This window comes from Nelumbo lutea, chromosome 3, assembly GCF_056320005.1.
Source record: "Nelumbo lutea isolate HS-2025 chromosome 3, American lotus-T2T, whole genome shotgun sequence".
NCBI lineage: Eukaryota > Viridiplantae > Streptophyta > Magnoliopsida > Proteales > Nelumbonaceae > Nelumbo > Nelumbo lutea.
The window spans coordinates 40766391-40792830 of NC_142686.1; the positions used below are offsets into that span (position 1 = coordinate 40766391).

Consider the following 26440-nt stretch of genomic DNA (forward strand, 5'->3'; position numbering starts at 1 on the left):
TGGACTTTTTAAAGCCTGCAAGGTGCTTTTGCTGGTTTGCACTTTGCAGTGTGCAGAGTTGCAGACAGTGTTTACACACACTTTACTCAGTTGAGGCGACAATGGGGCGGGCTCTTGAACACACAGAGTTCCAATCATGGCTGTCGGGTTTTGCCTTCTTTAATTCGTTTAGGCTGTGTTTGGTTGATAGAAAATAGGAGAGAAATTGAAAGTTGAGAGAAAATTCTTAAGAAATTTTACAAAATTTGTTACACTTTACACTTTTCTGTGGTTGAAGCTTTTGCCGCCAAATTTAGCCAGGAGCAGTGGCCCACATGCATCTAATTAAAGCCATAATTCGATATTGATTTCTTGTTTTCATCTCTTTTCCCTCTTTTTCTTTTTGGTAGAAAATCTCTTTTTCCATTTAAATCAATCCATGAAGTATTAAGCATTTTGCCATCACGTAAAATCGGAAAATAAGGTGGATGAACTATAATTTGTACTAGTTATTGGTTGAGCGGCACGTGCAGGAGGGAAAAATCATAGAGAGAGAAAGAGAAAGAGAAAGAGGGGTTAAATAAACGGATTACATTTTTTAACATGACGTGAAGCCAACGCAAGCATATAAACTATTTGGGTGAACATTAATTAGTACAGTACAAGGTATAAGTAATTGGTATAAAAATTTTGACAAACACCCCCTTATTTTAGGCATATCTATTACTATTATTAAATACTTTGCATTATTAAAATAGAATTGCCAAGCCTTTGATCTCCAAAACATTAATATCTAGGTTCAAAATGGGAGATGTAACAAAAAGAGACATCTATCTTTCCAAAAAAATCAAAAAGAGATTTACAAATTGATAAATTAAAAAGCAACAATATTCTATATGGATTGTAGCTCAAAATCAAAGCCTCAAACTAAATCCATAAGGACTTGAGGTAGAAAGAGACAAGGGAAGGGGATGGTGGTAGAATGGGTGGTATTATTAAGCAGAAAAGGAACTTTGTTTTTCTTTCTTCATTCTTATCGATGAAGAAACAAAGTATATGGGAGAGATGGGTTCTCTTTTCAACTCCTTTTAGGCTGCATTTAGCATTCTTTATTTTAAGGATTTATCTCTTTTTTGCAGTTAAAAATTCAATATTCATATTTCATAGGGGCATTTTAATTATGAAAAGGAGATAAATTCTTAAAATAAGGAATGCCAAATGCAGCCTTATTGTTTTCTAATATCTAATTTTAAGAAAGCAAAGTAATTTTTATCTTTTATCAAAGAAAACCATACTTAGAACTTAGAAATTATTGGTCTGAAGTGGTCAAGACTGATGATTTAGAGATTTAGGGGTTATTTGGCAAGTCTTTTTAGGTGAATCTTTCAACAGTTCAGTAGATGAGAAGATACATTAAGCTTTTCAGGTCTTGTTTTTAAAGATCAAGACTGTTTGGTTCTAGTCATGGTCTACAAGCTGTTAAAAACAGTTGAAAAGGCTGTTTTTAGTGCTAAAACACTAAAAACTTTATTTGAAGCTTCTCCATTTTTTGCCCTTTTGGTCTTTTCATGCGCTTGTCTTTGGGTCTTTTAGTCTACGTGATACCAAACGGGAAAAGACCACTTTTGGTCTTTTGAAATTCCTGCAGGCTGAAAGACACACCACAAAGACACGCCAAACACCACCTTATAATTTGACAGAAAATATAGCTTGATGGAGCGCAATGGTTGGACAAGAACTCGTGTAGCAAATCCCAAATAGTTGGGATTAAGGCCAAGTTTCTTTTATATTGATTTGTAAATAATTATCATGAGATTTTTAAGGAATTTATAGATATGAACTATGAAACCAAATTGGTTATAAGAATAATTTATATATAAAGTATTTAATTATAAGGGAACCTTAGCTTAGTGTAGTTGGGACTAAGCCAGGTGGTATTTATTTGGTCCAACCATCCAAGCCGTGGAGGGGTGCAAGTGCAACCGTGCAACCGTGCAACCTTCTATTTATACCCAAGTATCAAGGTTCAACGTATCGGCCTGTATCGGCCGATACGTATCATTCTGGAACTCCTCTGATATGTCCCTACAGTGGGTGTATCAGGGGTCTGACTGGTTCAGGGGGTGGAGGAGCCCTAAACCGGCTCCCATGAACTGGTTGCGAAAAAAAAAAAAGGCATCAATAGCTGTATCGATTCGCCCGATATGCCCATTCCAGCGTATCGGGTATATCGATATTTTGAACCTTGCCAGGTATAAAAAGAGAAGCACCATGGTTGGTCATCCCGGAGAGTGGTTAAAAAAAAGGTTTTTAAAACCGAACTGGACAACAAACTGTTTAGGGGTCCGGTTCTTGGGTCAAATGGTCCGACCATTCGAACCGAACGAATGGCCCATTCTGACAAAAAAAAATAAAAATAATAAAATAATAAAAAGTGGATAAAAATTGTTAGATGGTTCGAACATCCGAGTTAGCGATTTGCTGACCAAATCAATGGTTTTTGGCCAAAATACCGTTCTAGGGTAAAACAGGTGACCGGTTCCCAGTTTTTCTGGTCCGACAGTCTGGTCTGATCCGGTTTTGAAAACCATGGTTAAAAACCAGCTACCTGGGAAAACATGTTTCAGAGATGATCGTGATAGTCGTCGAGCAGCTTGATCCAGACTGAGAGCTCAGTTCTAGCCTTTTAGGTTACACCGGTGGCGGAGATTTGAGCCGGTGATCAACTTTACCTTCTATGAGTCTATCCACGATTTAAGGGGAGTTTTGTACGGAAAGCCTCTGGTGTTGTGACTATTTGTTCTCAGATCACCAGAAGCGTGGCTAAGGAAGGTTAAGAAACGATGCGAAAATTCTAGTAGGAAAAAGGATGGATTTTTTCAACCTTGTTTATGAAAAAAGAGCCATCCAGGAAAATTGAAATACCAATCTCTTAAAGATCTTTTCTTTCATTGTAGATAGCTCCTGGGGCCTAGACCATGTATTTAATGTGTTTCTGATCATTGACATGGGATGGGAATGGGATGATCACCAAATGATACCAGGTGAAGGGAGCGTTTCGCCTCTTGGGCTTGGGCTGGCCATATTAAACCTGAACCTAGTCAATTTCTAACATGGGCATGAAATTTAAATTTGGGCCTTCCGACGGGCTAAAATTTTGCAGCACAACCTTTGTTCATAGAAGAATTGGGCTCCTTTTGGCCCAGAAGCCAGAATTTCCCCCATTAACACATAGGGTTGCTTACTTGGGCATAGTTTTCAAACCAACCCGCTACCACTGATTTCTGGAAAACTGTGAACTAAAACTGTTCCGAATTCCACTGGTTAACTGATTGATCATTTCCATTCTTCGATTTTTTATTTTTTGATATACTCAGTTAATCGCCGGCTTTTCATATTGACTAACTGAAATAAAAACGACCGGTTCAGTTAATTAGAATTTTCAATTTGATTTTTCGACTTTTAGTGAGCACCCCTATTAACACCCTTAGACAAGTATTGGATCATAATTTGAACGGTTGGATATTCTTAGGACCCTTAATCCTTCCTCCTCTTCATTGAAACTACAAGATATTCTTGTGACTTTTCTAAAACCAACCACATAAGTAGTGACTAATCATACTTCCAACCTTCTGTAAGTAGGTTAGAATTTTGTTTTTATTGGGTTGATATGCGAAAAAAAAATGCTACATGAGTCACCATTTAGGACTCTACTGTCAGTTTATTTTATATAACTATAAACTAGAGATTTTCAAATAGGACTTTTCTGTGCAATTCTCTTCTGCTGATGCAAAGGTTGCACAGAGAACAAATAGTATTCTTGAAACGAATTTCTAAAAATTTACAGAAACAAACATTTATTCTCTTTTAGGGTTATGCATATGAAGCATTGATGGGTCCTTTTTTGTTTTGATTTCAATTATTTGTGCAAGAGCTTCTTTTGGACACAAACCAAGAGATTGGAACTTGGGAGCTGAAATTTACCCCTGAATATTGGGGGGAGGAATGAGCTTACTTGTCAAGTTGTTATGGGAATCTCATATTCTCATCCGTATGCCTTAGTGGAAGATTGATTCTTGGGTCGTTTGGACTTCACTAAACCATCCAACTAGCATTCCTACCCCCTATACCCCACCTTGTAATGGAGCTTTCCCCGTGGTAGGTACAAGCTGTCAGAAGTTTCATTGCTTTAAAATAATAATAATAATAAAAGCCTCCAAAGAAGATCTTGTTATTGGCTTATTTCTCAGGTGGTATCGGGTCTTAAAGTTGAATTTTCCATTGAAAATAGGAGATGAGATGAAGGGTTCCAAAATTAGCTTGCCACGTGGAAAATCCATAGGTCGTTTAGACTTCCTCACAAATCACAAATCACAATTCACTGACACCTGAGTAGCAAATTCACTTGCATTTATATAAATATATTTCTATGCCCAGTGCCAGTTTTACGATGAAGACATCCTATGTATATATGTAAAAGCATAAAACACAATTAGAACAATGGTAACTTTTTTTTTTCTTTGTAAATGAACAAAAGTAGGTTTGAGAATATATCCCTCTCCCAAGTCTTAGCCATATAGGGTGTGTTTGGTTCGACAGAAAACAAAAAAAACAAAAAAAAAATATTGAGAGAAAATTATTAAGAAATTTTAAAATTTTCGTTAATAACTTTCCTATCTTTTATTTTTTTATTATTTTTTATCAAACCAAACATAACCTTATATATATTAGCCCTCTTCCACTATACATTTGAAACACAACTTGGGCCTTTGTTTTAGCCCATCCGGAGACAGAAAGAGATTGGACGGCACCCCAAGTTGCCAAGGTAGTAACCGATATGAATTAAATAGTATTGAAATAGGAACGGAACTTAAAGATGAGGCCAGGATGAACAAGATCGGCTTTCATCAGGGCAAATCCGTGCTTACGCCATTTCAACTATTTTTACAACTTTGCATTGAGAATATCTCCTCATGAAATAAAGGATATAAATAAAAAAATATTCTTAATACAAAACTGTAAATGCTACTCGAACGGACCTTGCCCCTGATCGAAGCCGAATTCAGGATGAATAAGTAGCCGCCACTAACAATTGGTTGGTAAGCTGGGCCAGCCCATGTGCGCCAGTAACGAGCCCATCAAAGTATTGCAGACGTGCAAGGTGTCTCGCTCCGTCGATCACTTGAGATAAAAAAAAAAAAATGAGAAAGGGTCCAATCCATTACCATAAACCACTTAGGCTGCATGTGCACATGAGAGGAGAGGCAGGCTGTGTTTGCTGATAAAGACATAAGACAGACAGATTAGGGCATGGAAAACCAGGCCCAGGGCCGTGGCGATAGGGATCTGGTAGCAATAAAATGTTTTCAATGCTGTTCCAACAGACCATTGCAGCCAATTAGCCATACATTAAGAATATCCCCCTTATCATTCATAGAGAAATTAATATTCCCGATGTACAACTGTCGTAGTTAATTGGGACAGTGTTGTGGGCATTGATAAATCTGAACTCGTGCGTAGCCCATTGGTGGCAAAAACCTTGGGTTTACTGCATTTATGCTTGGCATAGACAGAAGCTATGCAATTTTATGCCTATGGATACCTCGAGTTCACATCTCCCCTCACAAGGGGCCGCCCCATAATGTCCCACATCACATCCTTGCTGTTTATTGAGAATATCTTCCGATGATGACATCATCGATTCTGGAATTGTCATCTGAAAATGTTCTTAATACACAATGGAGATGTGCAGTGGGGCGGCCCCTTGTGAGCCGTGGATGTGATCTCAGATAGCTCAACTGTAAATTGTTTCCACCGCATATATTGGGAACATTTCTCCATCAATGACAGGGCAAAGATTTCCAATCCACAACTTGTGGGTAGATCCAAGCCCTGGATAGATGGGTGTGGGCAGCATTTGTATTTCAGGCTTTGAGGAGTGGTGTAGTTAGCGGTGTTCATTAAAAATCAAAAAACTGAACCGAGTCAAAAAAATTGAACCATAAAATGCAGTTAATCAAATTGATTGATTTGATATTTTTGAAAAATCGAAGGATCGATTCAATTTTCTATTAATCTAAAAAACTAGTGGTTAACCAAACCGATGGTATGGGTTTAACTATGATAAGGAAAAGATATGATATCTGAAAAACTTCTGACCAATCAACTGGAATCATTATCATGATAGCCAATTAGGTGCTATTTATTAAAATTCATGGGTGAATTTTAATTTTAATTGGTCAAAACTCTTTCTATACCATATCTTTTCTACATCATATATATATATATATATATATATATATATATATATATTCATATTTATAATTATAAATTTATATTTATTATATATCATTTATTATTCGTAATATAATATATATTATAAATATAAAAACTGAACCGGTCAATCGATTAATCGGTGCTACCCATTCTGTTTCGATTTAGACAAACACAAAAACCGATAGCACCTATTGGATTTCAGAATAATGCCCATGATTCGATTAATCGAACCGTAAGCACCCTACGTGTAGTGCCGTATCCCGTGCATAAATTGTTTCGTAACTGCTTTAATTTAGCTATTTATTTTTTTTGGGTGCATGTGAATGCCCCGCCCACACCCCCGGCGGTAATTGCTTTAACTCTTAGCTTCAGTCCTTCTTATGGGTATCGGGTAGTGCTGCTGTCTATACTAGAAATAATTTAACTTCTTATCCTGTGGGTATAATGTGCATAATTTCGATCCCGGGCACTAAAATGCTTCAGTTTAGCTTTACTTCAGTTCTAACGAGTAACGAGAACGCCATGCCCCCTGGTTATATTGGTTTCCTGCGTCTTCATTCCGGTTGGTTATTACTATTCCAAAGCTGGTTACGGAAACGGAAAACAAGAGACCAAATATGCGGCCTATATCCCCCACGGCATGCCATCTGCATGGGTCTGGACCCTGTATCTTCAGCATCGTCATTGGATGATTGAATGGATGACGCTGAAAATTTAAAAAAAAAAAACACGTATCATGCATTAAGCGTATTCGTGCATCATCTTTTTAAATCTCCATTTAATAAAAATAATAATAATATATGATGAGGGTGGATTTGGCCCTCCAATGACATTGTGATACATGGTATCTTGAAACAAATAGGTGACATTCGGAATCACTTAGGCAACAACTTGCCTTAGCCAAAATGATGATGTTCCTGGCACAGGCGCCGACCTGGCAACCTGGCACAGGTGCCGAACTGGCAGCCTGGCACAGGCATCGACCTGGTGACCTAGCACAGGTGCCGCACTGGCAACCTGGTACAGGCGCCGACCTAGCGACCTACGAGACATGCTCGCCGACAAATTCGGCACGCATATCCCAACACTCGCACGATCCTTGGAAGTTGGCTCACGTATTGAACGTTCCGGAGGATGGTCAACATGCATGGCAGTTGCCTCCGGGAATCTCGGACCACTTAGGCAACATCTCGAAAATCTCGGATACGGTGCGTGAAGCCCCTGCCAGACAATGCATATATAAAGGCACCAACCCAATGGCATGGGGAGGGCAAATAAGAATATTCTAGCTCTCATACTTTATGATTTTTAGCTCACAGTCTACTATGAGAGTACTGACTTAAGCATCGGAGCGACCTCACCGGGTTAGCCACCCAAGGTCCTCTGACATTGATTCCTTGCAGGTCTCTAAAGAATTACGAAGCTCAACAATCAATTCAGCTCGGCCTGGTTAGCTCGCCACCTAATCTACCCCCAGCTTAACACTTAATAGGTAGCTCGACCCTTTGGTCAACTCAGCACCTAATAGGCAGCTCGAGACTCTAGTCAGCTCGACACATAATAGGAAGCTCAACACCTAATAGGCAACTTGGGCCTCAGGTCAGCTCATCACCTAATATGCAACTTAGCCCAGTCAGTTCGGCACCTAATTTGTCCAGCTTGACCCAATCAGTTCGATACCTAACCTACCCAGCTCAGCCTAATCAGTTCAACACCTAACCTGCCCAACTCAACTCAGTCAACTCAGCACCTAATCTGCCCCCAAAAGGTATTTAACAAAAAAAATTGATTTGTCAATATATTATTATTATTATTATTATTATTATTATTATTATTATTATTATTTGTTGCTGTTGTCAATCAAATAATGCACTTTCTCATATAATGTGGGTTTCAGATACCGTCTAAAGTTGCAACGAGAGTAGACAAAAGGCATCCAGCACATGCTTGGTTGCAGTTGGGCCCACTCGGAAACGAGTGGTCCTCTTTTATTTTTTTCCCTTCGTGCATTCATACTTAAGGAACAAGCCATTACGGATCTTTCCTTCTTAGGCTGCACCACCTCTGATGAATGATGATGCTTCAAATTGGACCTTTCCCCCCGACCTGGAATGATGGACGAATAACTCACTCCATTAGTAATTGTTTTTTAATTTTGACATCAATTGTATCTTTTCTCACACCTTTGAATAAATCCAAAGTAATCAACACTAAACTTCCACTGCCCAGCTTCAACATTAATGACAACCGGAGTAGTTGTAAATTTTGTAATTGTAATTGAACCACGAACCAAATTTGTCCAGGTTTGGATGATCTAATCCCTCCGGGGGAGGGGAATTATATATGCTTTTGTTTTTGCCAATGTTGGTTGTTGGTATGTATAATAGGTCTCCTTATTTATTCCATCTTCTACGCCACCGACACCTCTCTTCACTCATTCCTCACATGCACATGATTTCACTTATAGGAGTCAGAAGTCAGAACTCAGAGCCCAGTAAATTAATGAATTCATGCAACTCCTTGGATACCCGCTCTCCACACAGGTGGCCCATGTTTTCAATAGTTGCATCTATTCCTTGTTCCATTTCTCATTTAATGAAAAAAAAATCTTAAAATTATAGGATAAAGAAAATATACAAATTTCCTTTTTATCCAGTCAAATTAACAAAGACTGGTACCTTTACCGGAAGAATTATTCATCTTACAAATTTTATGTAAAAAATTTTAAAAAAATAATAATCCTACAAAGGAAAAAAAAAAAAAGAAGGAACTCCCACCCTGTTAAGAGTGTTGTTCGGACCTATATATCATATAAAATATATTTTTAAAAATAAATAAAAAAACATAATTAAACTGAAAGACCTGCAAGAAAGGCTACCCCGGTGGACGGTAGCCAAGAGGATCCAGATATAAATTCGGCAACCGTGAATTTGCTGGCCTCTACAGGCGACGTGATGACTCGATAACCGGGCCACTGAACTCGTTGCCCGACGGCCGCACCGGGTCCGTAATTCATATACTCTCCGTAGTACAGCGTGTCCAGCGCAAACGTGGCGTTCCACTCCAACCACCCACGTGCGTGCACGTGATCCCCAATGTAAGATTGCATGTACACAGTCCTAGAATACAACTTCCACGGACGGCCCAGATACGTCGAGAAATTGGCCTTGGATGATTGGAGATCCGGTGTGGCCAGCACGCGTGAGTTGTGGATGGAGATCCCAGTGTTCTGGTAGGGGTCCTTTCGGTTCTGGGCCGTGATGGTGTTCTTTTGCATATCCATGGGCTTGCGGGCGTAGAGGCTGCAGTTCTGGATCACCACGGCAGCATTGCCGAATATAAAATCTACGGTACCGTAGATGTCACACTCACGGTAGAATTGGCGTTGGGAGTGTACGTAAAGGCTGTCTTGGTATCCGATAACGTTGCACCGGTACACAACCGCGTGGTCGGCCCCCACGCGGAGAGCCACCGCTTGGTGCTTGGCGGGACCCGCATAGTTCTCGAACGTGATGTCTCTTGCGATAAATCCAGCCCCTGACGCCGCTGTTTCAAGATACGTTGAAAAATTTAGTCAGTTTTGCAAAAACATAAGGTATAAATCTACGATCATGATCGTTATCAATAATTATATATCACAACGATCATCAAACAGACCAGATCTTGGTTTTTCTCGGGGGCCCACTCTCACATCACCGAAAATAACGCTAGATTACATAATTGTACGGTTAACGACATCTGAATAATTGGGTGGGTGCCGGTCGTCAGATCACCATATCTCGTTTGGCCTGATGACTTTGATCTAGTGATCTACCGTCTACGTAGTTTTCCCGCAAAATGAAAATGAAAAAAACAAAAAAAGTTTGTAAAAGACTTGAGAGCGAAGGGATTACCGAAGGATGCGGTGTGGAAGGTGGTAATGTTGTCGAAGAAGTTTTTTCCGCCAGTAATAATGGTTTTACTCTTGCCATCTCCAATAAACATCAAGTTGGTCTTCTTCCTTCCAACCTTCAGATTCTTCTCTTCGTAGCTGAAAAAAGGAGAGGCCCAATTGTCAGACCCAACCCAGCCCATAATCACTACATTTGTATCGTAATCAGATAATAATAGTGCGAGACAATAACACCCCACACAGTTGCAGCAGGACCCAGATATTTTCCGATGGACTACGAAGTAGGGATGTCTATGTAATTTGAAGATGGAAATTTGAAAAATGTGGGAAAAAGAGAGTTTGTTTGTTTGTTTACTTACACTCCCGCCTTAACGTAGATGATAGTGCGGCGACTATTGTAATCTGGAACAGACTTAATCGCATCAGATATCTTCTTATACGTTCCGTTGCCGTCTTTGGACACCACAATGTCTGCCTGAATCGATGACACCGGCATCTCCAGCAGCCTCCTCTCTCTCCTTGTCAGCCACGCCGGCATACCATCCTCCATCTGAAAATCGCTACTGCTTTCCATCAATCTCCGCCGGTTCTGTATGGGAACACCGGAGAAGTCCTGGTCCCCTCCCGAGTACGCGAAGATGGCCAGGCAATTGCTCACCAGCTCCGTCAGATCCTTCAGCCGGTTCTCCATCTGGCTCCTCACGTACCCATTCGCGCCGCTCAGTCCCTCAACGCAGGTGTCCTGATTCGTCAGCGCTGCGCTCAGCCATGTCAACACGTCTTGGGTGGTTCCGACTGGCTTCCCGCTGCGCTGCCCCGGTGGCGCGATGGAGTTCAACGAGAGGGAGAGCTGATCCATGGAGTCTTCCAAGAGCTCGAAACAGTCCTCGTAGGCCGACCGGGAGAGGGAATCCATTGCCACATTAGCTATCTCCGAGACGCCGTACAAGGCCTTCCCGACTCGCTGGAGGGTCATGTTGACGGTGATGTGAACGAGGTCTCGATCGTTGGCGCTGAGAGCACCGGGGAAATCGAGGAGCGAATTGACACATATACTCCGGTACCGCGTCCTGCTGCAGGTCTGGGAGATGGCTTGAGTGGGTCTCTTCCGAATGGCCGATTCGGCCCCGTTCGAGGCTTTGGTTCGGAATCCAAGCAGGAAACCAGCTGACACCACTGCTGCGACAACTAGAACGAGTGAAAGGAGGGCGAGGGCAATGAGCTTGTGATTTCCCCTCCTTCGTGGCCTGGATGCGGTTTCTCCTAGTTGACTGGTGAAAGATTCTGGAAAAGAATCTACAGACTCAGATGATCCAAGCCTTCCGTAGCCCATTTTCTTGTAGACCAAAGATTTAGTGAATGGTGGAGGAGAGAGAGAGTGAGAATGAAATTATATAGAGAAAAGGAAGGGTTTGAGGGGTTTTACATGTTGAAGGGAGATTAATATCAGTTGGTGTGCGGTCCATGTCGAGAGAATTAGCTGGCCTCTACTTCAGCACTGAGAGAGCATTGGCCACTACTCACGAGGCGTTACGACTTAGGAAACCAACCATTTATTTCTTTTCTTCTTCTCTCTTTACTCTTTCTTTATTTTCAAGTTTTAACACCATAAGGAAAAAATAAAATAAAATAAAATAAACCTGTTCTTTACCGGTTTACCTCTTCCCCCAACCTGCGGATGGCTTTCGCCTTTCGAATTAAGAATCATGTAATAATGTTGAAAGACCAATGTCCAATGGGCCCTCCTCCTTCAAGCTCAACAGGTGGCCGATTCCCAGCATCCAACCACACATTTGCAAGAGACACTGTTTTTACAGGGGATTAAACGAAAATAAATAAAAATCAAAAGATAATAGAGAATAGGGGATACTTTATTTTAATTCCACGTCAGAAAATTCCAATGCCCGATCCATTGGAAAGTCGAAAGCGACTAGATTGTAAATAGCAAAAGAAAGGAAAATCGATTGGCCGAAGATGGGACCCGAGACACGAAAACAGTGTATGGATCTGGGAGGCCCATAAGATAAGTTGCCACCTCTCTCAATTGCATGTGCTGGAGCATTGGAACCCGACATCGATTGGGCTCTCTAATCTGAAACATCTGTCAGCTGGCCCAATGCTCAGCTTTCAGCTTTCACGGAATGTTACCCTAACTTATATTATTCCCTTTCGATTTGAATTAAAAAGTTGATTTCTCTACAAGTTAAAATGTTTGTGGGTCCTGATTCTTGAAACACTAGACAGGTGGCAATTTATGAGACCAGAAGAGTCGTACACGTGTCCTATGGTTGTACATCCCATGAACTCCCTGTATTTACTTCCATTGAGTGACTTCGACGGGACATTATTTTATTGCGAATAAATGGGAATCCACTCATCCACCGACAACGCTCCCAGTTATTAAAGGGAAAGTGAAAATCAATAGGCGCATCTCGATTTGTTACGAAATACATGAGCTCGTGTCGCTGCACAGAGAAAAGATATGTTGCAGTAATTTGTTCCGGTGAAAATAAAAAAATAATAATTTGGGTAAAATAAAAACTGTCTCTGGATCCTCAGCATAAAATCACAAGAGATTATCAATCAAATGGATTAATGGATGTCACGGGCCAAACCTGTTTCCTGGGCCCCTAACCGACAAAAGAAAATCGCGGTTTCCCTTTTTTCTTGTTTTTTTTTTTTATATTTATATTTTTATATGCATTTCAGTTTACTTGTTTACGTAAATAAAAAGAGTACAGGAACCGAATCAGAATAATAAGATAAGAGAACGTACTCAGTGATTAAAAATGGATGCCTGAAACTTGGATTGATGGATACAACAACTCCTTGGCTTATTGAGCAATATTTAGTCTGGTTAATAATAAGATAATACAGCTTTCTCGGAAACGTTTTTTGTTTTTATTTTTTATTTTTCACTCACTGTCATGTGTGGAAAATCACTTCCTTACATTCTCTTATTAAAATACTATGTGTACCGCTATCTGTTTTACTTTTATCACCCATAGTTATTTATCTATTTTATCTACCGTGTATCTTCGATCATAGCTTTTAAAATGATAAAAATAACGAATTAGAATCTGGTATTCATATATCGCGCCTCACACCGACTTCACAATAACTCAATAACATCCCATCCTATATTGTGAATATCTCTCATGAATATATTAAATAAATATATGGTAGATGGATCCGATGTGCAACGTGGACAAATTATAAGATCGGTATGAAGAGCGCTTTTTGAAGAATAAATCTGGACGCAAAAATAAATTGGTTGTATACATTTAGCCCTCCTGATCACTGAAATGCCTTGTTAGTTAAACAGTAAATTATTTATTTACGCAAATGTATTTATTCTGACATATGTTGGGTGTATTTATCAATATTGTATTATTTTCCTGATAAAGATAAATATACAATAATTGTTTTGTCCATAAAAAATGTCATTATTAAAAAAGTGAAGAAGTGGCATTAATGTTATTCAATCATGTATTAGCAATTTCCCAGGTAAATGGAAAAGCAATTTATCTCAATCTCAGGATGGTATTAGTGTATTACTTGTCCACGTATTCTTTTCCATGTTACCAACTAATGCCAAAACATGAATGTAGATTTTCTTTTTATTTTTCTTTTTTTCTTGTGGGACCCACAAACTTACTACTTGCCCCATTTACTGGATTGGGGGGGCAAAAAATAAAACAGAAGTGGATTGGGGCTTGCATCAAATGAATCAAAGCCTTGACCTGTGTACAGTTAAAATCTACTTTATCTACTTTTTATCTTATTTATGGGTATTCTACTTTCTACTTTCTAGTGGCATTAATTAATGGCTATTGCAGAATTGATGGGTCTCACACATTCACACTTTGGTCTGGTTTCTTTTTCCAAAGGAACATTGACAACCGTTCTACTATTTATTTTTCTTTCCTTTATAATACTTGCAAAGTGGACAAAAGGCAGGAGGGGGAGAGAAGAGAAATGAGCTTGAAAGTTCAAAAGTAAAGTTAGTTAAAGATACCAAAGGACTTAATTAGAAAAAGAAGTGGATTATAAAGGATTTATGCTTTTCTTCTTTTCTTTTTCTTTCTTTTTAACTCCCACACGATTCTTTTGTTTCTGTTTTGGCTTTGAGCTGGAGGGAACTCCATGGAAAAGAATCTTATATTCATGAGTTGTGATAAAAAAAAAAAAAAGAACGAAATGGAGAGAAATGATCATGTTTTTAATTAGCAAGATTAATTAATTAATTAGGCAGGTGACAGCTGAGGAGTAGGGATGGCAATTTTTATCCTACCCTCCTGACGGATTTTTTTTTTTTGCTAAAATGATGGGTTTTGGGGTGGATACGGATTTTGGGATTCTACAATCTGTACAGATACGGATAGGGTACAGTATTAAGCTAAATCTAATTCACGTATTGTTAAAAAGCATATAAACTTTATGTATTAGGTGTTGAATTTAATAATATTTTGAATTTTATGTGAAAGATAATTATTAGTTTATGTATTTTTTACAAGTCTTATTCAAATAATTAGAAATCTTGATATTTGTTTGTGTTATTTTACTTATTTATTGTTTATATATCACAAAAATAATAGGAAATTAGATGTGGGTTTTAAACCCAACCCGCCCCTACCCTTGAATGCGAGGAAGGTTTTGCACTTACATGTGTAAGGAGGGTTTGAATTCTCAAAATCCAACCCACCATGAATTTTGGGCAGATACAAGTTGGAAAATTTAGGGAGATGAATAAAATCTAAAACTTACAAGCAAAAGTATTCAAAAAATTAAGCACGAAAGTTAAATAATTATTCAACATATATAGTTGGTAGCTAGCTATCTTAATCATCTAAGAATTGAGTCTTAATAGCGTTCACTTCCAACCCAAACGATTCTGCCTCAATTTCTATCAAATTGACCACTACTTGACTTGATCCGTGTACTGATCGCCATGAATGCATGTACTTCAGACTCCCTCCATCAACATTGCATGAAACGTCGTACACTTCCAGGGTCCAGCTTCCAACCACCCCAACTGCAAACGTAGAGAGAGAGAGAGATACATTTTTACGTGTGGAATGTTAGCATCCATCAATTTATTTAGTTGGAGCTCAATTAGAGTTTCATGTATGATCCTTTGTTGAAGAGTGGAGATCAAATTTCTCTTAATCCTTTGTTGCTTCTGTTAAATTGACATAACAAGATCAACTCCTCAAATGGGCAAGAAAGAAACTTTCTTTTTTGTAACGGGTTAGAGATAAAAACCTTTTCCAAGGACCTTACCCGACCAATTTTAAGTTGAAGAGTTTTAGGGTGACGGGTTCTGCGCCTCACAGACATATCCACCGTGCATTAGGAACATCTTCGGTGAAGAGCAGATCCAGTCTTTATTGATTATCAGAAAAAATTGAATAGTTTATTAAGAAGGTAGGCTATTAGAATCTGTTTGGTCAAGTAATTTATTATTCGATTCTTATCACCCTCATATATTAACTAAATAGATGTTTGTTCTGTAACAAATGAGTCACCAAAATACTCTGCAATTCAGCTGAATTCTCTTGAGTCTTGACAACCGTGGAAACATTTACTTTTTAACTTCTTCTTTTCATCAAAGAAGACTATATGCATGCTTATTATAACATGAAGCAATATATACTAGTCCATTTGAGAAGCCAGATCAAATAGGTACAAAACCAGAAAGCTGGATGAAAAGCTAAAGAGCCTTTTTCTCAATTTCTTTCTTTATCTCCATTATATGCATTTGTTTTAAAACTTTAAAAGTTAAATTTCCTTGGTGATTGTACCTCTATTTTTGGGATAAATAAATTAAATGAAGTTTAAATTACAGATATTCACACTGTATTTAGGGGCTGGTTACACTTAGCCCCCTAAACTTTGTTTTCTGACAAAGACCCATTAAAACTTTAGATTCTAACACTATTGTGCCCCCTGACCCACTAGTGGGGGTGACAAAGTAAAATTACCAATTTGTCTATTTGAAATTATAAAGACCGAGAACAACAAATTTTAAAATGGTGAAAATAATTAACTCTTCTAATTTCTAAAGTACAAAACAAAGTTCAAGGGGACTAATTGTCACTACCCCTAAATACAGGGGTAGTGACAACAAGCCATTCAAATAGCAAAGAAAGGGAAACATTCCATGTGCTCACACCGACACAACTAGCCTTTCAAAGCATTGACTTGTAAATAGTAAGGTCTTATTATTTAAGCTGTGTTTGGCATATTTAAAGAGAATTACAAAATTAATTCTGATAAATTTTTAGAGATTCCATCAATCATTTTTAAGTTTAGATGTGTGAGAATTTGCTGGAATCAATTCCTTTTTCTTTTGTGGAGGCTTAAAACGCAGTCTAACAATCGATTCTTTGGAGACCATCGTTTGATACATAAATAATAATAATAATAATAAATGGTAATTAATATTGTACCGGCTTTCACTCAAAATCCAAACTAATCGTTGATCATATGTCTTTGACTATTTTGTTCTATATCCAGATTTGAATGATTGTCTAAACAATTTCAGTATGGACAATTGACAAGCCTGAAAAAATAAATAAATAAAAGAAAAAAAAAATCAGTCAATGATGCTTCGACATTGGCTTAGCTGAAAGTTGGGCCATTGCTTAATTTTACAGGAAGATCTCAGACCTGAGGCTGATATTAACTTAGGCCTTGAGTCTGAAAGCAACTACTTAATTGGTTTGTGCTTATCCACTACCCGGGACCAGCATTTGGGTACGTAATGGACTTTATTTTGGGAGGAGGAGGAGATCAGCACACTATCTCTGTGTAGGAATGATGGGATGGATTCCGGAAGGGTTTTGTAAATTTTAGACTTTTATCTATCTCTTTAAATCTCATAACCCGTACCCATTTTGAACCTTGTAGCGGATTGGATTTTAAGAATCCAAACCTTTTTTGTATATGAAAATGCAAAACCCTTTCTAACCCTATCCTCTCCACATTAAAGGGTAGGGTTGGGTTGGATTTAGAAGCCGTATTTAATTTCCTATTATTTCCCTACCCATATCCCTATGAATTGTAGAATCCCAAAAGGCCAACACCCATCTTTCAAGCAAAAAAACCTACCCCGTCTGGGAGGGTAGGGGCAGATGCCCACCAGGTAGAGTAGAAATTGTCATTATTGTCTTTGTGGTAGCAATTTAGATCATGTTTGGTTCAATTCTCATTCTTTCTCATTCTTATTCAAGATGAAATTCTAAAATGAAAAAGAATTGGTAAAAATAGGCAGAATGAGAAAATATTGCTATAAACCAAACACTTTTTTCCTAAAACTGAATTCTTTTTAAACTGACAAGTGTCCTATGTTGTTCATTTTCATTATTAAAAAAAAGTGTCGGTATTCACAAACCGCCAACCTAGGTCTTCGATAGTCAATGTTTACCAGTTGGCATAGATTTTTGTGAAAATACTTTTGTAAAAGTGCTTTTAAAAAAAGTACTTTCATAAAAGTGATTCCGTAAAAGTACTTTTGTAAAAGTGCTTTAGTAATGTACATTTATAAAAGTGCTTCCGTAAAAGTACTTCCGCAAAAGTGCTCTTATAAAAGTACTTTCATAAAAATGCTTTCGTAAAAGTACTTCTATAAAAGTGTTTTTATAAAAGTATTTTCATAAAAGTGTTTTTTTATAAAAGTACTTTCATAAAAGTGCTTTTATGTAAAAGTAATTTTGTAAAAGTACTTTCGTAAAAGTATTTTCGCAAAAGTGCTTTTGCAAAAGTAAACACCTATGGCAACAGTTTTATAGGTAGAATTTCTTCAAAGAATGAAATGAGCAAGATGGAGCATGATTATTTTTCATGGGCAGATTAGTCAATTTTTGTGCTATGGGGCTGATTTTTCATTCTAAAAAGAATGTAGCCCGGGGAAAGAATTTTGTAATTAAACACTTTAATGTTATTCATTTTTTCCCATTCTTACCTAAAATAAGCAAGAATTAAGATAATAAGGCCCAGAACAGTAAACCAAACATGGCCTTGAGCATTACAAGAAAACAGCCTGGCCATTTAAACTGCTCATAAGAGATTCTTTTTGTTTGTAATGAGTTCATGACATTAAGCACTTGTGCTCAGAACAAAATTTCAGGATCATCCTAGAGGCTCAAATGAAACAGCCCATGATAATGCAAACTTGGCTGGATTCAAAAGTTTTAAATCTTTGGTTGCAGTTTCTCTTTGTTTGCCTACTGTCTTAAGTAAGGAATATTTTTTAGTTGAAGCTTGTTAGGTTAGCTTAGTGTTAGTGTTTGCTGTTTGGGTGTCTGTTGTTTCGTTAGCTGTTTGTTTGTTTTTTTGTTGTTGGTATCTGTAGTTTGTTAGGTTAGTTAACATAGTTTAGTGTTTTTTTTTCTTTCCACCAAAAAAAATCCATATATGATCGTTTTGGTGGATTCTTACGTTATTCAATCGTAGCTGCAACTTGCGCTTTAGGGCCCGTTAGGAAGGATTTCAGTTTTGATTGAATTGTTTTGGAGAGCTATTAAAACCAGCTCAAAGGTAGGCTCTTTTTCTTCTTTGGCTAAACGAAAATGTCTTTGGGCTTTCTGTGTTTTTCGCCAAACATATAATTCATAGGATTTCCCTGTAAAGCCCACCTGGTAAAACCACAAGCCACTGCTTGAAAGCTTTAGGGGTCATTTAACAAGTATTTTTTGGAAGATCTTTTGGTAGTTCTGACAGTTAAAAGATGTATATGAAGATCTAAGCATTCCGAAGCAAGCTTGGTTACCATGCATCTTTCCGTGTCTTTTCGTCTGAGAATAAAACGAGAAAGATATGAAAAGCTTTATTTAGAACTTCCTGAAAACGTAAAAAAAAAAAAGACCACAGCACAGTATATCTGACTTATAAACAGCTGAAAAACCATGTAGAAAGGCACATCAAACAGGGCCTTAAAAAATGGACACTTAGGCTGCATTTGGCATTGCTTATTTTAAGGATTTATCTCTTTTTTGCAGTAAAAAAATTCAGTGTTCATGTATTTTAACAGCATAAAAGAGATAAATCCATCAAAATAAGGAATGCTAAATGCAGCCTTAGTTATGTAAATATAGGAAGCCTTACACAACTAAGTGCCACCAAGCATATTTTCTGTTTCTGTATAGGCCCATCCGACCTCTTATCTTTTGACACGTATCACTATGAATCTGTTGAAATGATGATGTAAACCTCATCTCATCATCATACATTTTGTTTTCTTTTTATTGTTGATTTATGAGGGGAGACGGGGAGGGGAGAAATGGTGTTGCAAGTTGTACTTAATTACAGAAATTATTTCACCTTATTTAATGGCATAAATGGTCATTTATTTCTTTCTTATTTTCTATTAAACCAAATATAACATTTAGTAAATAGTTCTTCTTTCAATTTTATCACATGAACCATATGCAATGGTAAATTTTGGATTCGGGTATATGGTAATCCGAAAGAAATCCCAAATTTCCTTGAAATAAATAATATTGAAATCTTCCTAAAAAAATTGAGATTGCATATATATATATATATATATATATATATATATATATATATATATATATATATATATATATATATATATATATATATATATATATATATATATATATATATATATTATTTAGAATAGTTTATCTTTTTTCTACAAAGCCTATAAATTAGATTATATAAACACAGTTATACTATAAAATATTTAGAATATTATGAAATAAGAGTTCAACAAAATTTATCTAATCTATTTATTTAATTTATTTGGAAAATATTATATAAAATCCTAGGTGTACAATAAATGAAATTTCCAAATTTTAAAACTTTAATTAAAATAGATCATTTTTTGACAAGTTTAATATGACAATTGGGTGAGATGGGTCATCACAAGTTTAATGGGTTTGAGATGGGATGAGTGTTGAAAATTGGAAGGAAAAGTTAATTGGGTAAAGGACGGGTTTGGGATCAAGGCTTAGATGAATTCTAGAATGGGAAGGGTAATTTTCACAAGTACCCTACCCATTGCCATCCCTAAAAGAGAGGTTATTTGTTATTAATATAATGGATTAAAAAGTTGTAAGGAAAATTCTATAAAATATAGCATTTGGATAGTTGCATCTATAATTTTATGTGATGGGTAGATACCACATAGATTAAAAGGAAAATTATATAAAGCAACTGTAAAGTTTGATGTGTTGTATGGAATAAAGTGTTAAAAAATCAAGAAACATTTCTAGAAAATTTGTCTGCTAGAAATGTGTATATTAAGATGGATGAATGGAAAAACTAAAAAAAAGATTAGACCAAAAATGAAGTCATTCATAGAAATTAAGAGTGGCTCTAATAGGTGATAAAATGAGAGAAAGTAGATCAAGATGGTTTGATCATGTGCATAAAAAACCATTAACAACACATGAAAGGATAAGTATTTTGTTACAAGTTGCAAGGGCTGAATAGGCAAGGGATAGATCAAAAAAGATACAGGTGGAAGTAGTAAGAAATGGTTTAAGCGCCAATATTTTAAAAATGGATATGGCATTAAATAGAACGAAATGATGAAACAATATTCTTGTAACCGGCCCCATATATATCCTTTAAAAATGGTTTTGGTATATCATTAATAAAAGAGGATTGCTAATCTCCATTTCAATACATTTTAAGATTTTTTAAAGTAATCCAAATGTTAATTTTCAACACATCCCTGTAGTTTTAAAAATCTTTACATTTCAAAATCCATTTTTGTCCAATATCTCTACATTCTCTTCTACATCATTTTTAGTAGGAATTAATTACTTATTGATCACAAACTCAGCCACTTAATTCTTTAGAGTTTAGACTACGTAGAGTTGTAGTAAAAATGCATGGGAGTGCAAATATGTGTCTTATTTGTTTGCTATGAGAAAAATATGAAGACTGAAGTAAAATGGTTTGTTCCCACCTTATAGGCAAAAAAATTGAGGTAGGAGAATTATTTGTTTAGGAGTGAGATAGGAAACAAGATGTGTGATCCCCACTTTATATGAGAGAGATCGAATTGTGGTATGAGTAAGGTGGTGTAAATTTTGTATTAGATAAAAATGCAACTTAGAGTCACAAATAAAATCTATTTATCTATTTATCGATATATCATTTCAATGTAGAAGTACAATAATCATTTCAATGTTTTGTTTTCAGCAAATACAAATTATACAGTGAGACAATACAGGTGAAATCCTTCTCTTTTCAATTTATGCAACATTTCTTAAACCATGGATCTCTACTCACTTTTCTCAATTGTGGGTCTCCAACCATTTTTCAAAATTCTTAATTAGATAGTTTTCATCATCCACCGGTCTGTCCTTAATCAAGAAGCTTGATGGAAAGCCAACACAGATGTTCCCCCATTAGCCAATTATACTTCATTTTGGGCTTTTCTATAACAAAGCATGATTTGGCAGTCGGATTACTACTTTCACCTTTTAAAAAACTCTTCTTTCACTTTTATCTTTTTTTCAAAAGTTGCCACAAAAAAAATTATTTTCAAAAAAAAAAACGCCTGAAATATGAATATCCAATATGTTGGCATGACTTGGATGCCACCCATAATCACACACAGACGTGGGTCAGAATTTAAAAAAAAAAAATGTGTGGATAAATTGGGTGTTACAAAGGAATAATATTTCAAAAAAAAAACAATTAAACATTTTGAAAACTAAAAATAGAGAAATTGAACTCGATCAGTTTGGAAGGAGTATTAATACAAATATGTAGAGTGCCTTGTATTTTACCCTATTTTTTATGTTTTTATACTATACATGTTTATATTTCTATTCTTTCCAAACTGAGCTTTAATGACTTGTCAACTCATCACTCCAAATTAAAATTATTTTTCATTACAAATGAACTAATTAGAGAAAAGATACTTTAACGTCAATCTCTATAAAGTCATGAATAGCTAAAGAACTTTTAAAAAGAAAAGCTTACTGAGACCACCATCTTTCAAGGCATAAAAGCTTACCACCACATACTTGCTTACTTTATCAACCTCAAATAACTGAAATAAACACCATTGTTACGAAGGTAACATGCATACCGGACCCAAAAAGATATTAAAACAAATAAAGGATACGAAATCCACAAAAAAAAAAAAAAAAAAAAAAAAAACTTTACCAATATTCGGCCACCTACACCTCCTTGCCCTCAAGTTGTCTTACAGAGATATTGCAAAACAAATTCATGTCTTCCTTTCTCCACTAACTATGAAGTGATTCAGACCATCGTAGCCGAAAAAATATTTTTACTTTTTGTTTTTCTTTATTTAAATTGTTATACTATCTTTTTTTAATAATTTATTAATTTTTTAAAAAATTAAATTAGACCAGATCAGATTCAGATATCCGACATCCTGATTGGATTCGGATTCAAATTTGAATTAGTATTAATTTAAATTTGATCCAATCCAATTCATTTACTTTCCCAGATCATCATGTCCTACGTTATCTAGCAGATAAGGTCTAAAATATCGTAATGTATGGCTTATAAATTGATTTTTAAATCAACCCAAAATGCCATCTCAAGAAATTTAGGGTCTCCACTTACTATGAAATGATTCAGACCATTGTAGTTGAAAAATACTTCTATTTTTGTTTTTTTTATTTAAACTGTTATATTTTCTTTTTTAATAATTTATTTTTTTTAAATTAAATTAGATCAGATCAGATTTAGACATCTGACATCCTGACTGGATTCGAATTCGAATTAGTATTTATACCCTAATTTGAATCACATCCAATCCAATCCAATTTACATTCCTAGACCATCGTGTCCTATATTATCTAGCAGATAAGGTTTAAAATACTGTAATGTATGGGTTATATGTTGATTTTTAAATCGACCCAAAAGGCCATCTCAAGAAATTCAGGGTCTTTTTTTATTTTGCTTTATTTAAATTGTTATATATTTTTTTAAATAATTTATTAATTTAAAAATAAATAAATTGAATCAGATCAAATTCAAATATTCAACATCTTAAACGAATTCAAATTCAAATTAATATTTATACCCTAATTTAAATCCGATCCAATCCAATCTGTTTACATCCCTAGACCATCGTGTCCTACATTATCTAGCAGATAAGGTTTAAAATATCATAATGTATGGGTTATATGTTGATTTTTAAATCGACCCAAAATGCCTTCTAAAGAAATTTAGGGTCTCTACTCTAGGTTTAATCATTAAAACAACCCCTCCTCCTTCCCAACTTACCTAACCCTGACCCACCTAGCTCACATTTGAATATCCAGGACCAGGATCCTGGAACCCCACCATTTGGAATGCTCGGCCCATGTGTTGGGTGGTTACTGCAAATTAAAGCAAATCAGGTCCCCACCAAAGGTGGGGAAGGCCGGCCTCAGATAAATGGTCATATATATTTTAGGAAGGAAGCAAGTGCAGTGATTCTGCTCCCTTCCCACATTCAGTCATGAATAGGCCCCCAATTGGAGTTTTCTGGACGCACACCCAGCTCTCACAACCCCTCCAACTTATTCCTGTGCTCGACAGAACCCAAACAGTAGTGATTGGCACCTTTCGATCACAAACAGAAATAGGACTCAAGGAGACAAGGCAACAAACAGATCCTCTGATGGAGACATTCGGGAGTGACCCTTCACGGCCATGGTGAGTCTGCATGCAGTAATCAAACTGCTTGGAATGTGAATCCTGCTTCAGTTTTAAGTATTAACATTTAACCTTAGGATAAGAGAAGAATGGAGCTATGCATGGCAGGTCTGTTCTGGAATCTGGATCAGAGGTAAGATGCCAATTTTAAGCTATGGCAGGTCTGTTCTGGCTGCAACAGAAAGGGTTCAACGAAAAATAAAAACATTGCCAATTCAGTTACCAGTTACTGCATGAGATTGAAAATTAAATCAAGCTGCACAGATGCATGGAAGAAGAAATTCTGTAATCAGGAGATGATAGAATTGGAAGAAACAAGAAACAGTGGTAGCCATACAGACCATAATTAAGGTTTTGAGGTTGAGGGTGTTTGACCAAGGGACCCTCTTGCTTTATGTGCCATTTTCTAATGAAAACTTAAACAGCCTGGGGCCATTAGGCCTTACAAGTTACAATACAACCCAACCCACAGAGGGCTAATAAATATTCATTCTCTCACTTAGATATATAGAAAAAGGAAACCAATCAACTAGGCTGGAAATTGGGGGCCACCGCCTGGTACAATGTTGAAAAATGCCAAAAGTTAGGTCCTTGTCCAGTTCACCCCTCCTAACAAGTAACACCCACCCCAGACAGACAAGACCAACATATATACACACATGAAGCCAGTTCATACAGATACATCTAGCTAGCCTTCCATTAGTACTGTAGAATATGGGGAAGAATATCATACCAGTTAACCTCTAAGGTGTGAGGATCAAGAAAAAGATGAACAGAGATGGCACTTCCCCTTTGTTCTTTAGTCTTCTGCAGTTTTTTCTGAGTAAACAAATTGAAAACTCATCAACAAGACGGTTAATGAACCGTAGCATAGAGGGGAGGAAAATATGGGGCTTGGATCTGCTGCCCATAAGCTGTTCCCACATCCCAACTCACAGAACATTACAGCTGCACGCACATTATGAATATTTCTCTTGTCATTCATATGGAGATGTTTTCGATGCATGACAGTGGTGCTTGCGGGAATTCAGATCTTACACCTACCCACATGACTACAGATATACATTAGGAACATCTCCCCATGAATGATAATAGATAAATACAGGAGATATTCTCAATATGCAGCTATAGTGAGACGTGGGTAATTGTGGGTAGGAGATCTGAACTTGCCTTATGGGTAGAGATATGGGTACACTTTGTGGGTAGCAGATCCCGAGGGAAAAATATATCCTCCATGAGATACAAGAAGGCCCTAATCTAACATTTTTTGCCCTTTTAACACTAACAATACTTTGTTTATTTTATTTTACCACACACCATCCAGTACTACTCATATTAGGGGACCGAATTATATGCTATTGTTTTTTCTACCACAAATAACGTGCTTGTTTTGCAATGACGTGCCTTGTAATTTTGCAATTTGATGTTGGAAGTAACAAAGCCCAGATTTAGAGCCCATTTTTTAGGCCCATATGTACTACCTATTAAGAATAAAAGAAAATTATCAAAATTTAGTAGATAGAAAAAGCAGCCTGCATATCACAACGAATGGCAGTGTTTGGTGTTATTTGGGTTTATTTGATAAACGATGTCATGTCATTATCAAATCAGCACTTGTTCTATCATGTTAATTCATACATATAGTTATTGATAAATTTTGATCTTGATTTACGTGTGCATCAACCCTTGGGAAAAGCTTTATTTTAATGCTTTTGCTAACAGTTAAACGTTTATGTAATGTTCTGCTGATGTAACCTCTAATAGCATCTAATTGTCAATAAATCCCGGAAAATGTTTGTCAACCACTTTTTCTCAATTTTGAAGATAAATCAAATATAAACATTTATTTACTAAACGAAAGCCATGCCAAAATATACTTTGTTAGATAAATAGACCATGACCCTGGATCTCAATAGTTCAATGTTTGGTTCAAATGGAGAACAAGGGAAATCCATTTACTACATGCTTGGTGTTTCCATTTCATAAGTGGACCCAACCCAAGTCCCCAAGTGACGTTAAAAGCCAATCGTAACCCATGAATCGATATATGGGCCTTTCTGAACTGGAAACTAATTTCCATTTGTGGGCCCAACTATTTTTCTGTTCTCTTTTCTGACTCTTTTCCTCTAATATCATGAGAGTCATGTTTCACATCTTTGTGAAAGAAGGTAGTGGTGTTTTGATGTTTTCTTCTCCTGAATTGTATTTCATAAATAACCCAATTCTGGAATTAAGCATGGTGATTAGACCTGTAGTGGTGTTTAGATGTTTTCTTCTCCTGAATTGTTTTGTTCTGATTAGACCCGTAGGGTTCGGTCATGTAATTAGGCCCGTAGGCCCGGTCTGCACCCCAGTCGGGTTCGGTTATGTAATTAGGCCCGTAGGCCTGACCTCGGGCCTAACACAGTAAGTCCGACTGTGTTATGGGCCGGGCTCGGGATTTGTCAAAAAAGCCCGACCCAGCCCAACTCAGCATTATATATTTTATAAAATACATAATATGTATTTTATATATTATATAAAATATATAAATAATATAATATTTATTGAAATATATATATATATATATATATATTATAATTTAATATATACATTTTTTTTATTTTTTCTTTATAATCTCTCTCTCTC

At 36.6% G+C, this 26440-nt stretch overlaps 1 protein-coding gene across 1 annotated transcript; it reads right to left on the reverse strand.

The window, feature by feature from the left end:
- Nucleotides 1–8846: 8846 nt before the first annotated feature.
- LOC148864445 (putative pectinesterase/pectinesterase inhibitor 34) lies at nucleotides 8847–11817 on the reverse strand. The gene is made up of 3 exons (XM_088976685.1): nucleotides 10507–11817; nucleotides 10149–10285; nucleotides 8847–9801 (listed from the first exon to the last, which is right to left on the reverse strand). Exons 1-3 carry the CDS (start codon nucleotides 11478–11480, stop codon nucleotides 9104–9106), a joined length of 1809 nt encoding a protein of 602 aa, XP_088832811.1. The 5' UTR covers nucleotides 11481–11817; the 3' UTR covers nucleotides 8847–9103.
- Between the last annotated feature and the right edge of the window lie 14623 nt (nucleotides 11818–26440).